The 23,726-nt window shown below is 55.9% G+C and overlaps 1 protein-coding gene across 14 annotated transcripts in view; it reads right to left on the bottom strand.

Moving 5' to 3' along the window:
* The window catches only part of COL27A1 (collagen type XXVII alpha 1 chain), a 135,753-nt gene that overhangs the window by 45,953 nt on the left and 66,074 nt on the right, over positions 1-23,726 (bottom strand). For 13 of the 14 annotated variants that reach the window (XR_014140133.1, XR_014140131.1, XR_014140132.1 and 10 more), the window contains 13 exons: positions 23,299-23,352; positions 22,514-22,558; positions 19,476-19,529; positions 18,216-18,269; positions 17,540-17,593; positions 14,457-14,510; positions 14,236-14,289; positions 12,607-12,651; positions 11,309-11,362; positions 9,509-9,553; positions 4,639-4,692; positions 2,840-2,893; positions 2,547-2,600 (listed from right to left, as the gene is read on the bottom strand). Coding sequence is in view for 11 of the 14 variants with exons in the window: in XM_081803443.1 (XP_081659569.1) it covers positions 2,547-2,600; positions 2,840-2,893; positions 4,639-4,692; positions 9,509-9,553; positions 11,309-11,362; positions 12,607-12,651; positions 14,236-14,289; positions 14,457-14,510; positions 17,540-17,593; positions 18,216-18,269; positions 19,476-19,529; positions 22,514-22,558; positions 23,299-23,352 (675 nt within the window). In the remaining 3 variants the exon portion in view is untranslated. The remainder of the gene's footprint in view (positions 1-2,546; positions 2,601-2,839; positions 2,894-4,638; positions 4,693-9,508; positions 9,554-11,308; positions 11,363-12,606; positions 12,652-14,235; positions 14,290-14,456; positions 14,511-17,539; positions 17,594-18,215; positions 18,270-19,475; positions 19,530-22,513; positions 22,559-23,298; positions 23,353-23,726) is intronic. The other variant, XM_081803447.1, reaches the window with a different exon arrangement.

Raw genomic sequence — 23,726 nt, 5'->3', positions numbered from 1 at the left:
GAAGGGAGTTCTGTGGCTGGCTTGCAGATGGGGAAACGGAGGCGCAGAGAAGCTACGAATACTGCCAACAATCACCCAGCTGGTAAGTGGCCAGGACTTGACTCACACGTGTCTGATTCTGAAGTCAGATTTCTGGACCTTGGTGCTACACTGCGTCCCCAGCAGCACCAGGGCGGCTGGCTGGCTTAGAAGGAGCCCCAAGAGGTCCGAGCGACCAGCCCCATACTGCAGCAGTGGCAGGTCAACGGCAACCCTGGGGGCTGAAGGCAGCACGTGACTGAGTTCACTCGGTCTGAGCCAACCTCCAGAGCAGTGGGACGTGCGGGGACCCAGAGCAGGGCGGAGGTCAGTGGAGCCCTGGAGGTAGGGGATTCAGAGGCAGCCAGGAGCTTCCTTCCATGTGCTGGCTTGGACGGCCCCACTGTTTTCCCGTCTTCCACTGGCCTTCCATTTTGTCCCAGCAACTCCATTCCAAGCTTTCCTCCTCCCAGTGGACAAATGGAGAGACTGAGGCCCTGAGAGGTTGAGGTTCAGGGGCCCAAGAGCTACAGTTTGATGATGGACCCTTGCCTGGGCACCTCCCACATGGATGGTCCCCAATCACTGCCTCTCCAGGAGCATCTGCTGGGCCCTGGAACTTGGGTCCCATGAACCCTGGGGAGGGGGATGGGACAGCAGCCTTCAGGCTGGGTGGGCTAGGAAACCTCAGATCACAGGTTGGGCTCCTCAGCCCACCAACCAGCCCCTCCAGCCCCGGGCCAGAAATGGCTTCTCCTCCTCCTCATTAACAGGGGAAAATATACCATCAGGAGCCCGGAGTGCTGGCTCTCGTCTCACCTCTGTACTTTGAGTTTTCTACCTCATCGAAAGGATTAGAGGAGACAGACAGAACCACCTGCTGCTCAGCACCTCTCTCTTGGGATGATGGTTACTTGTGTCCAGGCTTCTCATCCCTGGCTAGTCCCTCCATATCTCTCCTCAGTGCCTAGCACTGCCTGGCACGTAGTAGGTGCTCGGAAAAATTCTGTTAATGAGTGAGAGGACGTTTATACTTGGCACTCCCACTAGACAGGATCTTAAAAGCAGATGTATTTTTTTTTTTTAAGATTTTATTTGAGACGGACAGAGAGAGAGACCATGAGCAGGGGGAGAGGGGCAGAGAGAGAGGAAGAGCCAAGAGTGGGAAGCAGACTCCCCACTGAGCAGGGTGCCCGACGTGGGGCTCAATCCCAGGACCCTGAGATCATGACCTGAGCCGAAGGCAGATGCTTAACCGACTGAGCCACCCAAGCGCCCCAGCAGGTGTGATTCTTATCATTCCTGCACCTTCAGGGCTGAGCATAGGCCCAGTACACAGCCGGTGCACAGAAAAGTTTGGGAACTGAGCTAGCTTTGCTTCCCTCACTGGCACAGAGAAGTGGTATGTGCATGCTTCCCTTGGATTCAGACCCTCCAAGGCTCCCATTTCCTCCCTCATCAGACTCCAGGGAGTCTCTCAGTCTGGCCTTTGGAGGGACCTGGGCAGCCCAAACTCATCGTTCCCTAGTCCTGCCCTGGGATCCTGCCTGGGCTAGTCCCTTCCTCCATACCCTCTCCACCTGCCTGAAGCCCACTTCTCCCCCTCCCCAGAGGGGGCCCCCAGCCCTGAGCCCAAGCCTTGGCTCCCAGTGAGAGCCCCTCCTGGGCTCCATCCTCCATCAGCAGAGATAGAGGGAGCAGAAGCTGCGAGGGCTCAGGATGAGAGCCACCCCTCCCTGCCCCCAATATCACCCTTGGGAAAATAGATGGGGTCCCCCCACCCCAGCTACCCTGCCTCTCCCACCCCTCCCTGCCCCCAATATCACCCTTGGGAAAGTAGACGGGGTCCCCCCACCCCAGCTACCCTGCCTCTCCCACCCCTCCCTGCCCCCAATATCACCCTTGGGAAAGTAGATGGGGTCCCCCCACCCCAGCTACCCTGCCTCTCCCACCCCTCCCTGCCCTTGGGACCCTCAGGAATCTCCCTGGTTTCTCAGATATCACAAGAAGTCCAGGACCTCTGTGTCCTCACCCCTGTGCTCAGCCCCCGTGTCCCCAGCATTTCCCATCGTCTCCCCTACACTTCCTCCAGAGCAGGTGTCATTTATGTATTGGGTTGTCTCTCCCCCAAATGCCAGAATAGAAGCTCCTAAAGGGCAGTGGGAGTTTTCTGCCCTGCTGATGGCTGCACCCCCGGCTCCTGGAGCGGCTCCAGGGACACACGACAGGGTATGTCCCGAGTGAATGAACAAAGCAACGATTGCGCCTTGACCAAGATGCTCCTGTGCCAGGAACATCACTGTGCAATGAACATGACCTGCCTGGGTTCATCTGACCCACGGGATTACACTATCACGACCACGATTATGTTCTCTGTGTTTCAGATGAGCAAAACTTAGGTTCTGAGAAGTTCAATGATCTTTCCTGGCAATACAGAGCTGGGATTCAAGCCCATGTTTGTCTGACTCTGAGACCTGGACTCCTCACTATTACTGGACACTGGGTTTGAGCTCAAGGGCTTGGCTTACCGGGGGTCCATGTTCTCCGGGGGTCCCCACAGCACCGGGAGATCCAGGATGACCCTACCAAGAAAGAGATGAGAGAAGGAATCAGCTGAAGCAGGTGGCTCTTCCTCCTTCCGCCTCGGCTGGCTCGGCCCCGGCCCCAGTTTAGTGTTACAGGGCAGCCGCCAGGCCTCTTGGAGGGAGAAGGAGCCCGTCTTCCTGAATGCCTGGGGTATACGGCAGCAGGCAGAGGAGAGCAGAGCTGTCACCACCCCTGTGACAGGAGGGAGGGCAAGTGGCACACACTTGCTCCTTACCATTGATCCCTTGGGTCCGGGTGCGCCTGGGGGTCCCATCATGCCCCGGTCACCCTGTGATAGAGACAGCAAGGCAGGGAGGTCATGGCTGTGGGGTGGCTCTGTTGGGGGGTGGGTACAGAGGCCTTCCACAGGCCAAAGAGGGAGGGGTAGGGACTTGTCCAAGGTCTACAGTCACATCACCCGGGGTGGTCAGGGGAAGGGGTGCTGGGATTTCACTCCACAGAAGCCAGGAACCCAGTAAGCCCTGGGAGGCCTCAGCATCCACTGTGGCATGCCCCGCAGTGGGCTGCCCTCAGGCAAGGATGGTCCTGATCAGGGATGCACTAATGACATTGTCCCCTTTGATGGTGGCCCACGTCACGTGGTCCTCATTGGGCCTGGCATCCCCTGGGCTGGGTTTGCGGAGGTGGAGATGGCAAAAGAAGGCACTCTCGCTCTCCCCACCCACTGCCCAAACAGAGATGAGATGCTGGAGCATCTGAGACGCAACTCTTTTCCTCTTGATCAATCCAGATCGACCAGGGCAGAGATGCTGGGCGTAGGAGACAGAGACAGCTGGAGGAAGGGGCCCTGGGTTTGAATCCTGCCTCTGTTTTTGTGAGGCCCTGTGTTTTGTATCCACAGACACAAATCACCAACACAGATGCAAATGAGTAAGTGCAGTGAGGGCGCAGGTCTCGGTGCCAAGGCCCTTCAGCAGGGGATCTGACCCACTGGGGAAGTGGGTGGGGAAAGCCTGCTTGACCCGAGAGAGCTGAAGGATAACTCATCTAGGCACAGAGAGAAGAGGGGTGGGAGGAGGAGGGGTACACCTGGCCAGGGCGGGGGGGAGGACATGGAATATTTGAGCAATAAAGAAGGCCAGAGTTGGTTTGATATTGCTCTGTAGTTATGCAAGATGTGACCATCGGCGGCCACAGGGTCAAGGGTACATGGGACCTTTCTGTACTGTTTTTTGCAACATCTTGTGACTGTATAATTACTTCCAATAAAAAGTTAAAAAGAGAAGAGGAAGAAGAGAAAATAGGGAAGGTGGAAGAGGAGGAGAAGGAAGGGTTTGGGATGTGGAGTGATGAGAAGTAAGGCACAGGAAGAGCCTGGAAAGGAAGGTGGGGCTGGATTAGCGCAGAGGCTTCCTCTCTCTGGCCCTCAGTTTCCCTGTCTATCCAGTGGGCATAATATTGGCTCCCCAGAAGGCCAGCTTGCCGATCAGATAAGCCCCTAAAAGGAAAGCAGGTCCCCTCCAGGGCCCATGGTGGGAAACTGGAAGCCACGGGGGGCCTGTGGTCCGGGAGCTAACATCGGGCAGGGCAGTATAGCAGGGTGAAATGTGGCCTCAGGCACTGAACCTGATTCACATCCCACCTCTGCCACTTCCTACCTGGGTGACCTGAATTAACTCACCTCTCCAATGTGAGGTCTGTAAAAGAGCTGCTGGGGGATTCCCAAGACAGCCTAAGGAACTGTGCCCGTTTAAAAACGATGGCTCTTTAGCTCCCTTCTGTTGCCCACCCCTGTGAGGTTCCAGTGCACAGACAGGAGGGCCCTCGCCACGTGCGTGAGCTGGTTGTCACATAGGAGTCTGAATGCACGTGGTGGTGCTGACGGGAGGGCAGGGTGGAACCCCAGGGGACGATGGGAAAGGGGACCATGGCACTGTGAGGGTCTGGAATGCTAGGGAAGCAAGAAGCCAGGAGAAAGAAGGCTGAAATCTCCAGGGCAACTGGCCCCTTCATCTTCTTAAAATCTCCACCATTAGTTCTATTTGCTGATATATTCTCCCCAACCTAACTTACCTTTTCTCCCATGATCCCTGGCTCCCCGACCAGACCAATGAATCCCAGAAGTCCCTAGAAGAAACATGCACAAAAAGCAAGAGAAAAAAAGAAGCCGCGTGAATTCGGGGATGTGCTGAGTTTCAAAGGCAAGGCGCCTACATCTCCCCGTCCCTGGAGCCCCTGGCCTGCGCCTCCTGCCCCGTGCCTCATAAGCCGGCAGGCCTGGGGTGCCACGGAGGAGGGCCACCTCTCTCCAGGCACTGTCCTGACTTCCCTCACTCCACCAGATGGTTCTGATCTCGGAGCCAAGCGCTGGGGCCGCTGCCAGCATCCCTGGGAGCGCCACACATTCTTCCCGCGCCAGAAGCAGGCTGGGAGGCGGCCACGTTTGGGGGGGCAGGCTGTGTGTGTGTTTTGGGGGGGAGCAGGGATGGCCCTTAAGCTGTGCTGGGAAGAGCCCTGCCTGTTAGAACTCTGTCCCCATCTCTCAGGGCTCTGGGGCTGCTTCAAAGAGAGAAACAAACGGGCTCGCCAGGATGGAAACAGTGTAACAGCCTCCGCCAAAAAGACTTGATTCAACCGTGGAAAGTGGAGGCCTTTATACTGTCTTGTGAAAGGCTTCCTCTCCTTTCTGAAGGGCGCGCACACACACACACACACTGCGGCTCCTGCTGCTCTTTTTAACTCCACTGGGTGATAACTTCCCTCCGTGTTCCAGGGCTCTTCCAGGCGGCTGCCGGCCTCGCTGGGCCCGACGAGGCACGCACGCACGCACGCACCCGCGCGGCGAGGCCGAACGGCCTGGAGGCACCTGCCGGCCTCGCTGGGCCCGACGAGGCACGCACGCACGCACGCACGCACCCGCGCGGCGAGGCCGAACGTCCTGGAGGCACCTGCCGGCCTCACTGGGCCCGACGAGGCACGCACGCACGCACGCACGCACGCACCCGTGCTGCGAGGCCGAGGCCGACCAATCTGGATGAGCCCCTCCGTCCAGGCCCCACGCTCTTGCGGGCTAAGGAAGATCGGAGCAGACGGGGGTCTTGTGCAGTTCAGAGGTGCAACAATGGCTTTGGGAGAACTCAAGGTTGCAGCCAAGAGTTTCCGGGAGAATCGGGAAAGACTGAGAGAGGAGTGGGTCGGTCCCATGCGATCTGCTCCTTGTCCCTCAGCTGGGTCCAGAAAGGAATGAGACCTCGAAGCTGAGGGGACACAGGTCAGAGGTTGCAAGCCGTACGCTCAGGCAGTGAGGCTGGCCGACCTGTCCATCAACTAGAGTAGAAACATGGTGCCCATTTCCAAAGGCTTAGCTCTGTGGGTCTCAGAGACCGTTTTAAAGTGGCAGCTCAGGCCACGACCGTGTGTGTCTTGCTGCTGTGGCTCCAAGGCCCATGCACCTGTCCCTCCACCCCGGGGCCTCCCCAGCGTGTGGCCGTGAGCAGGGCACAGATCCCCCGGCACACCCACACCCTCACCACACCGCGGAGGTCCTGGTTTCCTGGGCTCAGAGACCCTTCAGGGTTGAAGTATGAGGTGAGAGGAGTGAGGTACAAGGTATGAGGTCACGGCCAGTAAGTCACAGACAATAACCAAGTATTTGACTTTTGCAACAACCTACTTTAAAAAACAATTAGAGCATTTTCAACGTGACAGCAACATTAATAACAAAAGCTGGCACTTACTGAGTGCCAAGCCCCGCACCTGACACTTTTTCTGGCATCATCATTCAGTCTTTAGGTTTGTAGACCCTGGGCAAGTCACAGAGCCTCTCCGAGCCTCATCATCTGCAAAGGGCGGCGCTTTCGAGAAAGGTCTCTCCCTATCTCCCCGGGGTTGTTCTGAGCCTTGAAGATAATGCATGGCTCATGTAGGCACTCAATAAATGTTAGCTGCCTCCCGTCCCGTTCTAATTTATTTTAAAAGGGCATAGGGTTAAGACAGAGGCCTGAGCGCCCCACAAGGGAGCACTCAGACATTTAGAGGATGCAAAGCAACGGGAATAAAAACGGCTCTGTTAAAAGGCCCCTGGCCGACTGGCCCAGAGAAACAGAAATTTCATAGCTACTTTAAATTTATGAGTTGTTGGGTCCTGGAAGGCAGGCGGGTCATAAACCTCAAACAAGAAGCCAAACAGGATCCTAATGAATAAGGGCCATACAACAAGTGCCCCATTTCCCCACCCCGGCTCCCAGGACACCCGTGGGGCGCTGTCCCAGAAGATCTTGGAAGGCCCGTCCTGCGGATGGAGATGAGGCTGGCCGGGAAGCCAGCCCCGGAGGCCCAGGGGCTTCCACCTGGCTGGGGGGGTGGGGGGAGAAGCAGCTCTGACTGCTGCGGACACAGCTGGCTTCTCTGAAGCCAGCACGAGGACACGGGGGAGGAGGCAGCTCTGTCACCTACAACGGGTCCTGCACAGGCAGGGTCTGATTTTGGGAAGAGGGCTGCCCTGGTCCTCACGCTGTCTACAGATAAAGGGCTGTTGTCTGCTTATGCCTGCTCTTCTCCTTCCTTCCTTCTCTTCCCTCGTATGCCATTCCGCGAGGCACTGGGAGTGCAACTGGGAACAAGACAGCTGTGGGTCCTCCGTGAGAACAGGCATCTCGGGGTAAATGTTTGCACGCCCGGCCTCTCCCTGGCTAGAGGGAGCTTCTTCCAGGCAAGGCCCGAGCCTGTGATCATCTCTGTGTCCCCAGCACCTAGGACAGGGCCTGCTGGCAAGCCCCCTGCGCTCTCACTAGCTGTTACAAAATGGCAAGGGCTCAGGAGGTCAAAGGATTTTCCAGTCCCTCCAAGGCAGATCTTGGGAATCCAGCAGCGCCGAGTGTTCCGCCTTGGCTCTGACACTTGTGTTGCTATTCAGGAGATCTTGTCAAGTGACCTAACTTCCCAGAGCCTTCCTTTCCTCATTCGTGAAATGGGGACACTAACTACCACCCTGGGGTTGCTGAGGGAAGGGCAGGCAGGCACCAGAGCCTGGTACTTAATGGGGGTCCAATCAGTGGAGTTGATACTGTCATCCTAGGGAGGACCTTATAACCTTTCCTGGAGACCCTCTGATTCTGCCGTGAACAAGAGACGCCTGCCCCTTCCCACATGGGGAGGGAGCCAAGGGCATAGCTGGTGTGGCATCCCTGTGTGCCTGTTGGCAGCCACGGGGCTCAGGCTCTGCCTCACTGTTCAGACAGGACTTTCTTTCCAGCTGTGGTCCCAGCTAGCCAGGCAGCTGGCTGGGGGGCTCTGCCGACCGGGCGGGCCTGGGGCGGCCCTGGGCCAGCTGTCCGCTCCTCCTAGCCCCAGCTTTGCCACTACCTTACTCAGTCATCCTTGTTAATCAGATTGCCAATGTGGGCAAGGATCCAGGGGTCCTAAACTGGGGCTTCTGGAAAACCCCATGGATAGAACTCAGGGGCTCCCTGAACTTGAGGAGGAAAAAAAAAAATCACTTTTATTTTCACTGACCTCTAATTGAAATTTAGCATTTCCCTCAAATCTGAGTGTAGGCGACAAACCCACAGTACCTGTTACTGTCCTAGTTACATGTCACTTTACAGTCATTGTCAAGGATATTTCAAAATGTGTCACTAAGGCTTGTCACTGCTTCAAAAGTGAGGTTGTTATTAGAACTGCTGCTGGATCTCATTATTTAATGCATTAATAAAGAAGCCTATCTATGAGTAGATCACATTCAACATACTTTCATAATTGTATTTCAATTGAAGTGATTTCCTCTCTAATCCTTCATTGTGCATTTTATGCATTTAAAACTCTATTCTGAGAAGGGGTCTGTGGGCTTCGCCAGCCTGCCAAAGGGTCCAAGGTACAGAAAAGGTTAGGACCCTGGGACAGAGCACTTTGCAAGGACCCTTCGTGTCCCGACATTTTAGGATTCTGAGGATCTATTTCCCGAGGGCCCTTACCACCAGCATAACTATGAAGTTAAATTTGCTGATCGCATGGCCTTTTTTTCCAATCAGGAAATATATCCAGGCCGTGACAGTGCTTCCAAACTCCTGGGCTTCCCACAGAATGCGCTCGAATGACACTGGAAAGGTTTCAAAAATCCAGTCCACCCCCTGCTTTAATTCCTTTCTTCCCCCCAACAGATGTTGCAGGCCTGGTGAGGAAGCCCGTCGTGCACGACTCTCACGCCATTGATGGTGTTTCTCAGCCGAGCAGATTCTTCTGGGTCTCCAGGACGAGGCAGCCCCTTGCAGGGTTCAGGGGACTTCATTAAGGGAGGGGAGGAGATTGCTACCTTTCAACCTGACCTCCAAGCCCAGAGGTTAAGGTTTCAGGTGGTGCCAGGCTGTCTGCACCCCCCAGCACTCACAGCTGTTTCTTGGTAGCACTGAGGGCCCTGGGCCTCAATAATGAAGGTCATGATTCTCAAACCTCCTTTTTAACGACAACTTGCAACCTCCTCTCCTGTTCAGACCTTGGCCTGACTTCCCAACTAGCCGGAGCCACTGGTTTGAATTTTGCTTTCCTTATAAGTTAGGGTGGCCCAGACCAAGAGCCCCTGGCAGGTGGCTATGTTTCTCTGGTCTTCAGCATCCCTATCTGTAGATGGAGCACAGTTGGTGATTCTTGAAGGATCTTCCAGTTGTAATGTTCTGGGAGAAAAGTCATGTCACCCCTTTGGGCAAATGCTCCAAAAACATCCACAGAGCCAGGCCATGGGACTGTGATTCATAGCTTTCTCATTCAGTGACTTCACCTCCCTGAGAGTCAGTGACCATCTCAATGAAAGGGGGAGACGAGCTAACTGACCCTAGGAGCTAGCGTGGGAATGAAAGGGGGATGCATGTGGAGACTTTTACCAAAGGGCTTGGCACAGAGTAAGTGCTCAATAAAGAGTCATTGTGTTCAGAGACTAGTATTGACTTACCTGCTCACCCACGGGCCCTGGCCGTCCAGGGTCGCCTGGCTCTCCCTGCAAAGAAAGGAGGAGGATCACTTGGGATGGGTGATGGTAGTCAGGGCCCCCCCCCCCAGGGAATACCCTCAGGTGACTGGCCTTAGTCCCCACCAGTAGGGAAGGACAGGAACCTCAACTCCAGAGTCTGGCCTTGTAGACCCCAAACAAATGGCAGAAATGATGGAACACTTGGACAGAACTTCTGGCCCCAGACATGGCCCTAGCCACGCATTCCCTCTGAGCGACCCTTGGCAGACGACTTGGTACCTTCCGGTCTGTATCTCATTTGGGCTGTTCATCAACCCATCGCATTTTGTGGAGGTGGTAACTAAAGCTCAGAGGGGCAAGGTGGTCTGCTCAAGGCTACATGGCAAGCTAGAGGCAGGGCTAGAATTGGAACTTTGGTCTGACTGATTGAAATCCCCATTCGTACTGGATCAGGCTGCCCCACCACAGGAAGATCAGGGAGCCAAGGAGTCAGGGCACTTAGATCCTAGACCCTAACCCACCAGACCTCTGCCACCGGCTCACAACATGACTGGTGAGCCTTGTCTCTGCTCTGGGCTCAGCCTCCCCAGCTATAAATAAGGGAAATCAGACTCATTTGTCTCATAGGCTATTTCCAGCCCTCACGCTTGGTGGCCTCTTGTATAGCCTTGTCTGCCAGCTTTATCCCATGCCAGGGTAGCTCCTGTTCCTTAGGCAGCCACAGCCGCCCTGGTCTCCCCACAGCGTGAGCTGGAGAGAGGCGAGCAGCCCCGTGGGATAAATCCACCCAGACTATGTCACCGCTCTCCCACAGAAACCCAGCTGGGATCTGAGGGAGTAAGACCGAGACCTCAGGGAGCAGGACAAGGGCTAAACTAGTCAAACTAGCCAGGAGCTTGGCTCACAAATGGACGCGGCTCACCACAATCAGGGTCCCGAGCCTCATCCTTCCCTCCAGCACCTCCCCCAGACCTCATGCTCAGGAGAACCAGAGGGGCCAGACAGACACATGGGCCATGTCTGCTGAGTGGAGGGGGACGTGGATGTACTGGGCTACCCTGGCTCTGCCCTCACCCTCGTGTGTCTGCCCAGCTGTAAACGTGGCCCAACACACTCTGTCCAGGATGGCCTGGAAAATTCAACCCGCGAGAGGAGTCCTTGGAAAGCCACTAAGCGAGGCTGCCCATGTGCTGAGGACCATCACTCTCCTACCCAGGCCAGTTCTCTTTTGATAAGTTAAAAAACAAAAACAAACAAACAAAAACCACTGTTACCAAATGTAATACATATTGACGGCACATCATGGGGCAAAGCTAGAGGCCCACAAAAGAAAACGGAAATGTCCTCTACTCCCACCACCCGGAGAGAGGCCCCATCCACACTGCAGCCCCTGCTCCGAGCATGCAGGACCGTGGTGCAACGGGCCCCTGCAACAGGTTTGTCCGGTAACCCTCCATCTGGAACCTGCTTCCTACTACCACCACACCTCCAGCTCCACACACACGGGCCCTCTCCTGTCTTGTAAACTCTTCCACTACACCATCGTTGGTGGCTGCATTGCATCCCATTACTTGTTGGACACTGAGGTTCTTGTTCATTTTTTCCTCTCTGTTACCAGTATGTTGTGACAAATGGGGACTATTGATCCCCCTTTCCACAACTGCCTCTGGGATTGGGGTTCTTCCTGGGGCCCTCATTTGCTGGCTCCCCATTTCTTCTCTTTCGCAGATGTTCCAAACACCCTCCCCACCCCCAAGCCCAGTCACTTCCAGGTCCCCTCACCTTCATGCCATCCGGGCCGGGCCGGCCAGGAAACCCCTTCTTGCCAGGTTGGCCCTGCAACAGAGAGAGGTGAGGGAGGGGAGCTAGGAAGGGGATAGGGGGGCAGCGTTGCTGAGGTCCCAGCCCTGGCCCAGAGGAGGGCTGCAATGCCCCAGCGGGGAAAGGATGCAGAGCCTGGAGGGCCCCAGGTTGCCAGCTGGTCTGGAGATGCAGGGGTGGGGGGGTAGGGGGGGTCTGCAGCTGTGTGACCTCAGGGAAGTCTCCCCCTCCTGTTTGTAAATGGAGATGTTGAAACCTGCTTTCAAGGAATGAGGAAGCGGAAGGAACTGGACAGAAGATACAGGGCCCGGCGGAATGGAAAGTTTATGCCCGTGGTTTTCAAAAGGTGGCCTGGGGACCCCTGTGATCCCTGGGGCCCTCTCAGGGGATGCATGACGTCACGACTAGGTTCCCAATAACGCCAAGACGTTTGCCTGTGTCTCTCTCATTCTCATGAGTGTATGCAGAGTTTTCCAGAGGCTACATGACATGTGGTATCGTCAACAGATTGAATGCAGAAGCAGATGGGAGAATCCAGCTGACTTCTATTAAACCAGACATTAGAGATTTGCAAAAACGGTAAAACAATGCCACTCTTTTCATTAGATTATTTTGCTTTGGAAAATATAGCCAGTTGGTTGTTTTGTGTTGTTTTGTTGTAAAACTATTATTTTTGTGAACATGAAATGGGCTTATTATTATTTCAAATGAATTAATAAATACATTTAAAAGTTTTCAGTTTTAATTACTAATATCCATAGAGGGAACCCATACAAAGAAAAGCATTTTGGGTCCACAATCATTTTTTTTTTAAAAGAGATTAAACAGGCCCCAAGACCAAAATATTCGTGCACTGCTGGTTTATGCCCTCCCTGGCATGGGCCTTGTGGAAGGCCACTTGGAGCAGAGCAGTGGGGAGGACACAAGGTGAGGTTCCGGGCTGTGGAACACTGGGCTAAACCCCTTGCTCTCTGAGCCTAATGGCCGTGGGTGAAACTAAGACCAGCAATGGAACTCTCATGGAAAGTCAAATGCATGGAAGCGGATGCAAACCCCAGCATATGGCACCTGGGCAAGCACAGCTGGTCGGTTTCCCGACTCTTGTCTCTGTCCTTTGCGTCTGTTCTAGTCCTTTCTCTGACTGGCCCAAGCCTCCCGCTGATGACTTCTCGGCAGAGCGCCACCTGGGTGTTGCCTATCTGCACACAGTGGGCTCAGGAATGACAAATGTCACCTCCCCGGGAGCCAGTGACACTCACCTCTAAGCCGGGGGCCCCAGGTGGCCCCATGGGTCCCTCATCTCCCTAGAGTTGGGAGACACAAGAGAGGAAAAAGGATAAATTAATCCAGTGAGGGTGTTGGAGAACTTGACCTGTAAGGAGGGAAAGAGGTGGACAGGGGAGAGCTCTCCTGGACCAAAAGAAATGGTACGCCTGGTCCCCACCCCACCCCCCCGGGCTTCCACCCAGGCCACACAGGGACTTCAACATGAAGGGGGCTTCCAGTGTCACCTGAATGTGACAGGCCTGGGGTTCGTGGCAGGGCTGGGCAGAAAGTCAAACCTCATCATATGCTGTGGGTACAGAGCCTCGACTGCAGCTCAGAGATACGAGCTCTATTCTGAGCTCCACCACTGATTCAGTGGCAGAGCTTAACCGCCCTGTGCCTCAGTGTCCCCATCTGTAAAATGGTGCCGAACAGAGAGGACCATCCTAAAGTACGACGACTAGCCTAAGTGGAGCTCCTAAAGGACAGTGATGAGGCCCCATCCCCTACTCTGTCACAAACATCATTCAGGATGGGTGTGCAGGTGGGGCCAAGGGGCATGAGAGAGGGAGGAGACGGAGTAGTGAACGAATGCAGGGGTGGATGAATGAATCAATGGGGACGTGAGCAAGTGGCAGGCTCTCGGGTGGTAATGTGGGTGTAGACAGAGGCACGTGGCTGGCGCCATCCCTCCCTCCTCGCCCCTCCCTTCCCACTCTGGGTCCTCCCACAGGCCAGGGCAGCGTCCAAACTGGCCCCTCTGGCATGCCAGGCCTAAGCCAGAGGCCCTCTCTGGGGCTAGCCCCCAACCCAGCTTCCAGGAAAGCAGCCCCACGTGGCCGCTCGCAGAGCCAGCACTGGGCCCCCGCCAGACCCAGAACCAGCCTGCAAAGAGATCCATGTCAGCTGGATGCCTGCCTGTGGTTGTGGTGAGTCCGGGCCTCCTGTGCCCTCAGCCGGGGCTGTCTGTGTGTCACGGGGGCCTTGGGGCCTGAGCCTGAGGGGGTGGTGGGGGGCCTCAGGCATAGGCAAAATCCGGGGCGAGCCCACGGGGTGCTCAACAGGCCCTCCCACAGAGAACTTCTCAATCCCCTTCAGCGTGAATGAGGAAATAAGCAAATCTCCACTCTGCCACTTATTGGCTCTGCAAGTCATGTCTTTCTCTGGGATGCCCCCCCGGGCAGCTCCCAGGAGCACAGACTTAGTAGCGTAGGGTCTTTGTCATGGGCTTTGGGCTCAAGCAGACATTTGAATCCACTAACCAGGGGACCCAACACAGTGTCTTCACCCCGAGTCTCAGGGCCTCACCTTCTACTCTCCCACACCCACACCCCGGGAAACTGTGCTATGGGCAGGGACAATGGCAGTGGCCTCCAGAGAGAAAAGCCCTGGGCGATGGGGACGCAGCGAAGGCAGAAAGTCACCTGCCAGCCCGGCCAGGCCAGAGGATGAGGTAGGGCCGTAAGGATGAGCGGGAGGGTGAGCCTGGGGCAGCCCGGGGGTGGCGTCTGGGCTGAAGGGCCCTGGGCCCCCAGCAGAGGCCTCTAGGACCCCAGATGGAGCAGGCGGGGCTGCAGGGGACAGGCAGGGGACAGGTAGGGGACAGGGCCAGACGGTCTCACCTCGGGCCCCAGCTGCCCACGGGGTCCCGGCAGGCCTCGAGCTCCAGGCTTACCCTGGTGAGAAGGGAACAGAAAGAGGTCTCAGAGGCGGCACCTCCACGTCCATCAGAGGCTGGCAAGACCCCCAACAGCTCCAAGCCAGGCAGCCAGCCCCAGAGGCCTGTGGTTTCCTCCCACAGAGCAGGGAGCTTTGACTGCAGCGACCCTGGGCAGGGACTCACCTTCGTGCCTTCTGGGCCGTTGTCCCCAGGGGGGCCAATGTCTCCGGGGAATCCCTGAGGGAAAGCAGAGAGCAGGGTCACCCATGGGTGAAGGGAAATGCTAAGAGTGTCGGTCTTGGAGGGAGACCTACCCAGGTTTCCGTCCCTTCCTGCGTGGGACGGGACCCCGGGCAGGTCCGTTAACCACCTGGACCCTGCAGTCCTCTGTTCTAGAACAGGGATCTTGGTAACAGCCCGTACATCTCGGAGAGTTGCTGAGAACATTAAATGAGATAATGCAAGATAATACTTAACACTGCAACAAGCGCACGATACACACAAGGTTGTGTAACCCAGAATTTCCCACGTCCTGGGCCTGTGGCTGCCGGAGCCCCAAAGCCAGCCCTCCTCTGCTCCAAGAAATGGCAGCCTCTGATTGCAGTGATCCTGCAGATATGAAGATGTGCCGGGTTTGCTACAACTTTGAAGGGCTTGCGGGCACCTGGGTGGCTCAGTTGGTTAGGTCACTGCCTTCGGCTCAGGTTGTGATCCTGGGATCCTGGGATCGAGTCCTGCATCAGGCTCCCCCTGCGCAGCAGGGAGCCTGCTTCTTCCTCTCCCTCTTCCTGCCACTCCCCCTGCTTGTGCTCTCCCTCTCTCTGTCAAATAAATAAATGAAATCTTTAAAAAAAAAAAAATGAAGGGCTTGCAAAATGCTGGTCTAATTAAGCTCAGCTCCTCTCCAAAGCTGAAATGGTCCCTGCGTCCTGGCTGGGTGTGTTGGACTCTGCCCCACAACACCAAGGAGGGCTCATTGCTCCCAGATCAAGCCTGTTCCCGATGGCTGGCCGTGCAGTGGAGGCTTCTTCCTGACATGGAACAGAACCCCCTCCCTTTCCCCTTGACAACCTTGTACTGCCCCGTACGACTGCACAAAGCACAGGGGGTGGGAGTCCTTTCCACAGTAGTCTTTGCACAATTTGGAGACCAGTTTTCCCCTCCCCAGAGGCCTGCCCTTTGCTGTCCCTTGAATGGCTTCTACTCTGAGGCCCAGGGCCCCTCAGTCTTGCCACCTCCAGTCGGTCAGCTTCCATTATTGGCAATCACTAGGATGCTGGTGCTTCTCTGGGTGTGAACAGACCAGCAGAGGCCAGCACGGGAACACCCCCTTCCTTGTTGTAGATGTAATACCTCTGCTAATTCATCCTAGCACCGCAGTCACTTTTAGGGCAGCCCCACTACTCCCTTAGTTTCCTGACAACTAGAAACCAAAATCTTCACATATGAATCCCTGAGACCAAAATGCCTCCTCCCACGTCCCTTCCATAAGTGGCTTTTTTCCTTCCTCTCTGATCTTTTGGTGACTCCCATTAAATTCCAGCTCAAACATCCTCTTACCCTTCTTACTAGCAAAGGCAAGAATGGGTCTGAATTTTGAGCTAACACAGAAAGCCAAAGCTACCGCATCTTTTTCTCCAAATCAAGAGGCTCAAAGTCCTATTTTGCGACCCCCTGGGGTCACACAGTGCATCGGTTCCTGACCCCAGGTTCCTGAGCATCTCTGGGCCTTGGCTTGCTCATCTGCAAAATGGTGACCACAACATCACCTTACAGGGCTGTTCTGAGGCTTGAAGGGAATAATGCAAGCAAAGTGCTTAGTTCAGCACCTGGCACCTGGTAAGTGCTCAGTAAAAATCTACATCCAAAAGGATGCAGAGCAGGAGCCACACGGCCCCGCCCCTCACACTGGGCATGTTCTCAGAAGATGCAGAGACCCAGGAAGGTGCTGACATGCTCTTCAGCTTCTGTCTTCAGCTGAGCAGAACCATCTTCTGGACACGGAGTTAGCCAATCCAAACAGAACACAAAGGTGGAGAGGCAGACCCCAGATCTGTCCAGGGACCCAGGAGAGAACTTATTTGCTACAAGCAGCAGTGACCCTGAGGAAGTCACTTCACTGCTCTGTGACTCAGTTTCCTTATCTGTAACATGGTGGCCGTACTACCTCCCTCCCACGGTTCTGGCTGCGTTTCAACATGGTCTCATCCCCGGTCCACTGACCCGAGGTGGTGCCTAATAAATGGGAGGCAGCATGGGTCCCACCCTCAGTGGCCAGACTGCTGGGAAACCTGGACTGTTAGAAAAGTCTTCCGCAGCGGCCAGGGAAAGGAATCGAGGCCATGGAAGAGAGGCCAACTCCATTCGTCTAAAGATAGGACTGTGTCACGGCCAAAGTCAACACAGTGGGAAGTCAGAACTTGGAGCTTGCAGGAAACGATCCCTCATCTATCTGGGTGATACCAGGAGTGATCTTTGGAAGGGTGTGGAGAACCCGGCAGAGTGAGACTTTTGTCTCTGAGACCTTGTGGAAGATGGGGAGGTGTGTGTACACAACGGGGACTGGCTGGGGTTGGCCTAGACCCCCAGAGAGCCTGGGTGCTGAGGATCCTGGGCAGATGGCAGGACCACCCCATTCTCCAGAGATGGTCCCCGTTGTGGGGGTGGGGGAAGGGAAGAGCTCAACCGGCCGCATCACGCCATTGTATCTATGTGAAGTGTGAATGCTAACTGAGAGGCACAGACCTGTGCTAACTCTCACGTGCATCGGAACCTCTCAGGCAAGTTACACTAAGTGCTAAATCATCCTTCATGATTTCTCATTCTCCATTCAAACACCAGAATTTTCATGTTTGTCTCTTGGTCCCCATTCCTGGGAACCCCGAGCCCTGAACTTTTTCCAGGGGGAGTTGGGTGTTTGGAAAATTTCCAGGGCTCAGGCTAGAGAAACAGGAGCTCCTGTCAAGGGTGCAGGCCCGAGTTCAGAGGGCTTTCCTGATGTTTTTTCTGGAAACTATAAAGGTGACCCCAAAGCTAGGGAGGGTCTCCAAAGCCAGCTTCTGTCCCACTGTCATTGAAAGCCACCAGGGGCACAGAGGCAGAAAATGAAAGATCTCTGATCTTGGAATTTTTATTCTCAGCCCCATCTCTCGTTTGCTGCATGGCCTCAGGTAAGTACCCCCTTCCCCCAGTCTCTGGATCTCGGTTTCCCAAGGATAACACCCAGTCCCAATTATAGCCGGACGTAGAAATATGGCCTCACATACCTCAGGTCCAGGAGGCCCAGGAAACCCAAGGGATCCCTTGTCTCCAACTTTGCCCTGGGGAAGAGAAGAGATGGCAGGGGAGGCAGGGGTAAGTGAGGACCCACCTTCCACCATCCTTTGTATTAGCCCCCTGGCTGTGGATGGCTGAAAAAACTCAGGAGCATATGCATGAGATCTCCCTAGATAACCAGGAGCTACTGTTCAAACCCTGCCTCCTATATTTACAGCCATGGGATCCTTGGGCAAGACACTTCATCTTGTAGAAGCTCAGTTTCTCCATCTGTAAGATGGGAGGGATAATAATACTCTAGCCCTTGGGGTGGTTGGCAGCCTTCAAAGAAGTATGGTATGGCAAGGATCCGATACATAATCACACTCAAGAAATACACGTTATTAATGCTACTGCTATTTTCAAGGCTTTGGGAGCCCCAGATTCTGATTCTCCCCATAACTCTGACAGTGACCGATCCCCGTCTCTGACACTGGGTGAGTTCCTGCCCCTCTGGGCCTCAGTGTCCTCCTCTGTAAAACGGGTGAATCTCATTCCTGTCCAGCTCTGCTTGGCAACCAGGGCGGCTGCAGGAGGAAATGCGGTCCAGGATGTGACTGTGTCCCTGGCCACATTTCATGACTGGAGAGTGTGAGGTTTGGGGGTGTCCGAGCCAAAGGTACTTACCAGAGGCCCCGGCTTCCCCCGTGCACCTGGGAACCCTGGCAATCCCTGGCTCCCCTGGAAAAGACCAAGAGCAGGCTGGGGTTAGTAAGGAACAGAAATGGCCAGGTGAACAGCTGCTCAGTCACCCTTGCCCACCTGCAGCTAGAGAACATCCACCTTTGGGGGAGATGAGCTCCCCCCTCACTTTCCCTGCCTGCAAGCTCCAGTGGGGCACCCCTGTGGGCGGGGCTCAGGGATGAAAGGTGACACAGCAGGCCCTGTCCTCAGCAAGTCGTCCTGGAACCTGGGACCCCGGGGGGCTCCAAGCGAGCACTGCAGTGCCCTTTACGCCTGAGGAACTCTAGAGACGGGGGCCCAGCCGGGGAAGCAGCCAGGCCTGCGTGGCTTGCACTCCGGAGACACCGAGCCTGGGTCAGGACAGGCCAGCCAGGAGGGAGGGAAGAGGAAGAGGGAGAGCGGGCCAACATCTGGACCTTGTCGACTGGCTGGGCGAGGTCCAGATGTGGCCACATGGTGCCGGACACCGGCAAAGAGGAGCCGGCCTCGGCAAGCTGCCTCGGTTCATCCACCAGTCAGTAAGGCCGGTTACTCACTCACTTACTCAAACATGTCCTAAATGTTCACTGTTCTGTGCAGGACTCTGGGCTGAGCTCTGCCAGGGCAGTCTGGGGCAAAATCCTTAGGGAGCTGGCTGTCTGGCACAGGGCTGAGCCCAAGTCGCCCTCAACCAGGTGCAGCCACAGATGACGGGCGGACAGGCTGCTCGGGGCATGCGAGAGGGAAGTGGCCACTGTCCAAGCAGGTGGAGGAAATGGCATCTGAGCAGGGTTCTGAAGAATGGGGCCGTGCAGAGGCTGAGGGCACAGTGTGCCTGGCAAGGCAGCAGTGTGTGGGGCAGAGGGCACTTCGGTGGAGTTCGGGGCTGTAAGGGTGAGGGGCAGGAATGGGTCCAAGGGGCTCGCTCACTGGGACCCTGGGTGCTGGGGCGAGTAGGGAGCCAAGGATGGTTTGCGAGCACAGAGCAGAGCTTTGCGGCAGTGAGGAAGACAGACTGGGAGAGAAGGGGCGGGGGGCCTGACAATAAGTCAGGAGGCTGTTGTCAAGGCCAGGGAAGAGATGGTGATGGGGGCCTGAGGCTGGAGAAGATAGGGTTATGTGAAAGGAAGCCATCTTGCAGGGGGGTCCTGGCCCATGAGGGAGCCTGAGAAGGAAGCTGGGACCAGAGAAGAGGCGGGGGGGGGTAGAATCCGCTGCAATTACCTTGTCTCCTTGGAATCCAGTATCTCCTGACACACCTGGAACCCCTTGTTCACCCTAAATGCACACCAGCAAAGAACGTTACAATGGAGATCACGGTGGGTTCTGGAAGCCTCCCCACTTCCAGACCCACCAGCAAGGTACAGCTTGGCTGAGGCTGTTTCCAGAGTGGATCTGACCAGCAGCAGCCTTGTGAGAGTAAAGGGCAGGCCCCCCGGGGAAGCTTGGCTGGGGAAGGCAGGCCCTGGGGGGCAAGGAGCCAGCCTCGCTGCACACCAGCCTGGGGCTGCTCAGGTGGCTGAAAACACCACTAACAAAGCCAAACTGCCTGGCCTTTCCTGAACAACTGACACTTGGCAGATCAAAGGGACTGCTTCTTGATCCTTCAACGTCTTCATCATCAGCTTCATGTCACACAGGGGCAGGTACTGTACAGGGCCTCCCCGTCCCCCCCACCCCATCACGGAGGGTTCTGAGGGTTCTGAGCATTCGCATCTGTTGCTTGGCATTTTTCACCACCGGGCTGGGAGCTGTCACTCTTCCTCCTGTGGGAGTCTCTATGCCAGCCATCAGCGTGGGGCCACTTCTAATTAGCTGCCTGTAATCAGCTATAGCATGAGAAACCAGCTAGCCTGGCTGGCTAAGACTATGTGTAAACAGCGAGTAAACGGGTCTCGAGTTAGTTCTGAGTGTTTCCTTCCTAGGGTGACATGGATTCCGGCCTTCAGGGGTCTCTTCTGGTCCCTCCCTATTTTCAGCCACATCCTGGTAAACAAGCTATCGGAGAACCACACGGGAAGACGGTTCTTCTTACAGCCGGAGTCCCATCATGCAGCCCTCATCATCTCCAGCTTGCCATGTTGGATGTTCCCAACGGCACCCCAGCCCCAGCACTCCAAAAACACTCACAGCCCTGGGAGCAATAGGAAGGATGGGGAGGAAACTGGGAAGAATGGAGACTCTTAGAGAGCCCACATCATGCAGCTAAGGCCATGAGCCCGCAAAAAAAAAAAAACTTTGGTAAAACAAAAGCCAAAATTAAAATAGATAAATAAATAAATAGCTTTAAAAAAAAAAAAACTTACTTTGGTTTTTCCAATCTGGAAAACCCTGTATAATATTCCAGAGGTTTGGGAGCCAAGAAAGTTTTGGGTTTTTTTTTTTTTTTCGGTGTGTGTGTGTGTTTAATGTCTAAAGGAGGAACAGAGGGAATTCAAAAAAAAAAAAAGTTTAAAAAGACACCTAAGAAATCAGGACAATGGATTTGGGCTGGAGCAGGAGTGTCGGTTCCAGAAGGCTCCTCCATGCAGGAAGACGGAGCCAAGTGGTTGTAAGTGGGACCGCGGCCAGGCCGGGTCATGGAAAATCTGGGATTCGAGGCAGGATGGCCAGGGAACATGAAGGGATGGCTCCGTCATCCCAGGGGAGGGCCGGGGGGTGGGGGCCCTCTCAGCAATGTTAAGACCCCTCCCCAGCCAAAAGGACAGAAAAGAAAGTCCTTTTTCTTTTCTTCTTTTTTCCAACCCCAAAGACTTATTTGATTTTCTTGAAAACTACGGGCAGGAAAACAATTTCCTCCACTTCTTTCTTTTTTTTTTTTTTTCCAGAGCTTTCACATCTTGAAATGAGCCAGGCACCAGCAGTCAGCAAGCCAGCCGAGTTCCATGTAACACACGTTTATTTCCATGTTCCTGAAGGGCCAGTGAGCGGGAGGCCAGCTCTGCAGAGGGGCCTATAAAAAGCTTAATTCAATGCCTACACCCCCCGCACCCCCTCTTCCTTTCTCCCTTGTCCATGACTTCAACATTTCCAGAGCGCTGATGTCTCAAACCCCAGAGCAAACAGGTAGCTGTGGGGGAGACTCAAGGGGAGGGCCACAGAGGAGGGGGCTTAGAAGTCAGCGGGGCAGGGCCAGAGGTGGAGCGAGGGAGCCCCAGGGGGGCTGCAGCTGGAGGCCCAGTGGCAGGGGGGGCGGGAACAGTGAGGAGGCAGTAGAGGTGGAAACAGATGGAGAAAGCACGGCACCCCTGGCTACCCATTGCAGCCCCCCACCTCCCCTTTTCTAAGAGCCCGAGGGCTGAGTTTCCTTTGATGCATCTCTTTGAACTCTTTGGGGCTGCCTCCCCAGCCGGGAAATGGAGACACTGGAGGAGGTGACCTCCCAGGGCCTCATCAGCTCTGCCCTTCTGCCCTAGCTCTGCTTCGTGGTTGAGGTCCCTGGAGGCCCGAGCCCTCCCACACCCCCTTTGGGGTGCCTGGTTCGGGTGAGAGGCTAAGAGGGGAGGGCAGGAAGATAGCTACAGGACAGGGCCCAGGGAGTGCCGCCCCAGCCCTTCACGTCTCCGTCCCTCAGATACCGCGTGACGGGGCCAGGTGCTGCCCTGCCGAGCCCCGGGGTCCCACCGACCCCTGTCCAACTGTGGGCTGGCACAGGGTGGGTTCAGCAGCAGGACTGTGGGGAGGACACGTGGCGTGGGCGGCCTCCCCATGGCAACTGGGAGGAAAGCGGGTCAGGGGCTCAGAGGCCTGTTCCCGCTTTTCTGTTGCACAGTCAGACCACGTGCTCTCTGGGGGTGGGTTCCCAGTTCTTACTGCGGTGGCTTATGTGGATTCATTTCCTCCTGTGGCTGGGAGAGGTCTCCAGCCCCCACACCATACCTGCCCGCCATGGGGCCTGTCATCTCAGCAACGCGCCCCCCTCCACGCCTCCCCCCCGCTGGCTTCGGCTTCCGAGTCTAGACGCTGGCCTCAGCTTTGCTCTCCGAATTCAGAGACCTGCCTTGCCTTACCCCCCACCTTTGCCTCAACAGCCCCCCATGCTCATCTTCCAAGGTCTGCACGCCCCAGACCTCCTGCCTGAGCTCCACCTCGGTTACAAGGAAGAAGCCGGGGAACACAGATTTAGGGGGGCCAGAGGGGAGGCAGGAGGCGTGCAGGGGGGGTGGACCTGGAGAGAAAGCAGCAGCAGCGTTGAGGCGGGGGTGAGGGGGTTGGTTCGCATGCAGATAAAACACAATGCAACAAGGGAGTATTCAGATCACCTTATCACCTTTCAGTCCGGGCTCCCCCATGTTCCCCATCAGTCCCTGCAAGACAAAGGCCAGATCCTGCTGTGAGGGGGGGTCTCAAAGCCACGGAAGACAAGTGCCCCGCCTGACACCCACTGGCTTGCCGTGCCCACCCGGGGCTTGATGCCCCACCCAGCGATCAGTTTTCTCACCCGTGAAAGGGGGCAATGACTCCCAGCTCGGAGGGCCATGATGTGGACTAAAGGAGCACGAGAAGGGACAGCTGACTCCTGAGCCATGGCACTCCGAACAAATCCAGGGGAGAAGGCTGCTCATGGGGACAGATGGGTTCCACAAGCATTGCCCCCTGCACGTTGGCCACATGGGGTCGTCCCTGGAATGAGGTCCTAGCAGTTCTGGCCCATCTTTTTCCTGCATGCCCATCCCACCCAGGGACCTACGAAGTTCACTGGTTTGCCACTATAGTTTCTGTGCCCCTGGTGATGCCCTCCCCCCTCCCCCATTGGCCTTTCAGTGCCCTGACGTCTGGAACCACATGAGATTCATGCTCAGCTCAAGGACTGCTGTCCAAGAGACATTTCAGCCATAACTGACATACAGAAGCTGACTGGCTCTCAGGCCCGGGAAGAACTGAGCTGCTGAGCTGCCAGCTCCCATCCCAGCACCCCTCGGAGCCCCCGTCCTCCCCTCCCCCCACACTGTGTCCAGGCACACTTCCCTCTGGGCTGCCATGGGTCAAGGCGGGGGGTGGTGGCTGGAAGGGACGAGACCCGGATTCAGGGAGGGCTCTTGTTTACCTTCACGCCCTTGGGTCCTGGATAGCCAATCAGACCCAGTGCTCCCATGTCGCCCTGGCAAGAGAAAGAGAAGAGAACATCGTGAGAGGTGGCTCCCAGGAGTCTGGCCTGGGAGGGATGATCCCCAACGTCTCCTAGCCTGGGCTTCTGAAGACACAACCCCACTGGCTCTGTCAGACCACCTGGTCTCATCTCTCCTCTGCTGCTTGCTTATCATGTGATTTGGGGTGGCTAACCTCTCCGTGCCTCAGTTTCCCCATCTAAAACGGGGATCAGTACTACGAGCCTCCTGGAGTTGTTTCAGGGAGAGCTGACTTACGCGTACAAAGTAGTGGGCACGGTCTGGAGGCATCTGGGGTTGTCCCAGCCGAAGGGGCTCTACCAGCATCTAGTGGGTGAAGGCCCCACAACACACAACGATCTGGCTC

This window comes from Leptonychotes weddellii, chromosome 14, assembly GCF_054177405.1.
Source record: "Leptonychotes weddellii isolate Sample4059 chromosome 14, ASM5417740v2, whole genome shotgun sequence".
Taxonomy (NCBI): domain Eukaryota; kingdom Metazoa; phylum Chordata; class Mammalia; order Carnivora; family Phocidae; genus Leptonychotes; species Leptonychotes weddellii.
This window is presented reverse-complemented; position numbering and strand designations above follow the sequence as displayed.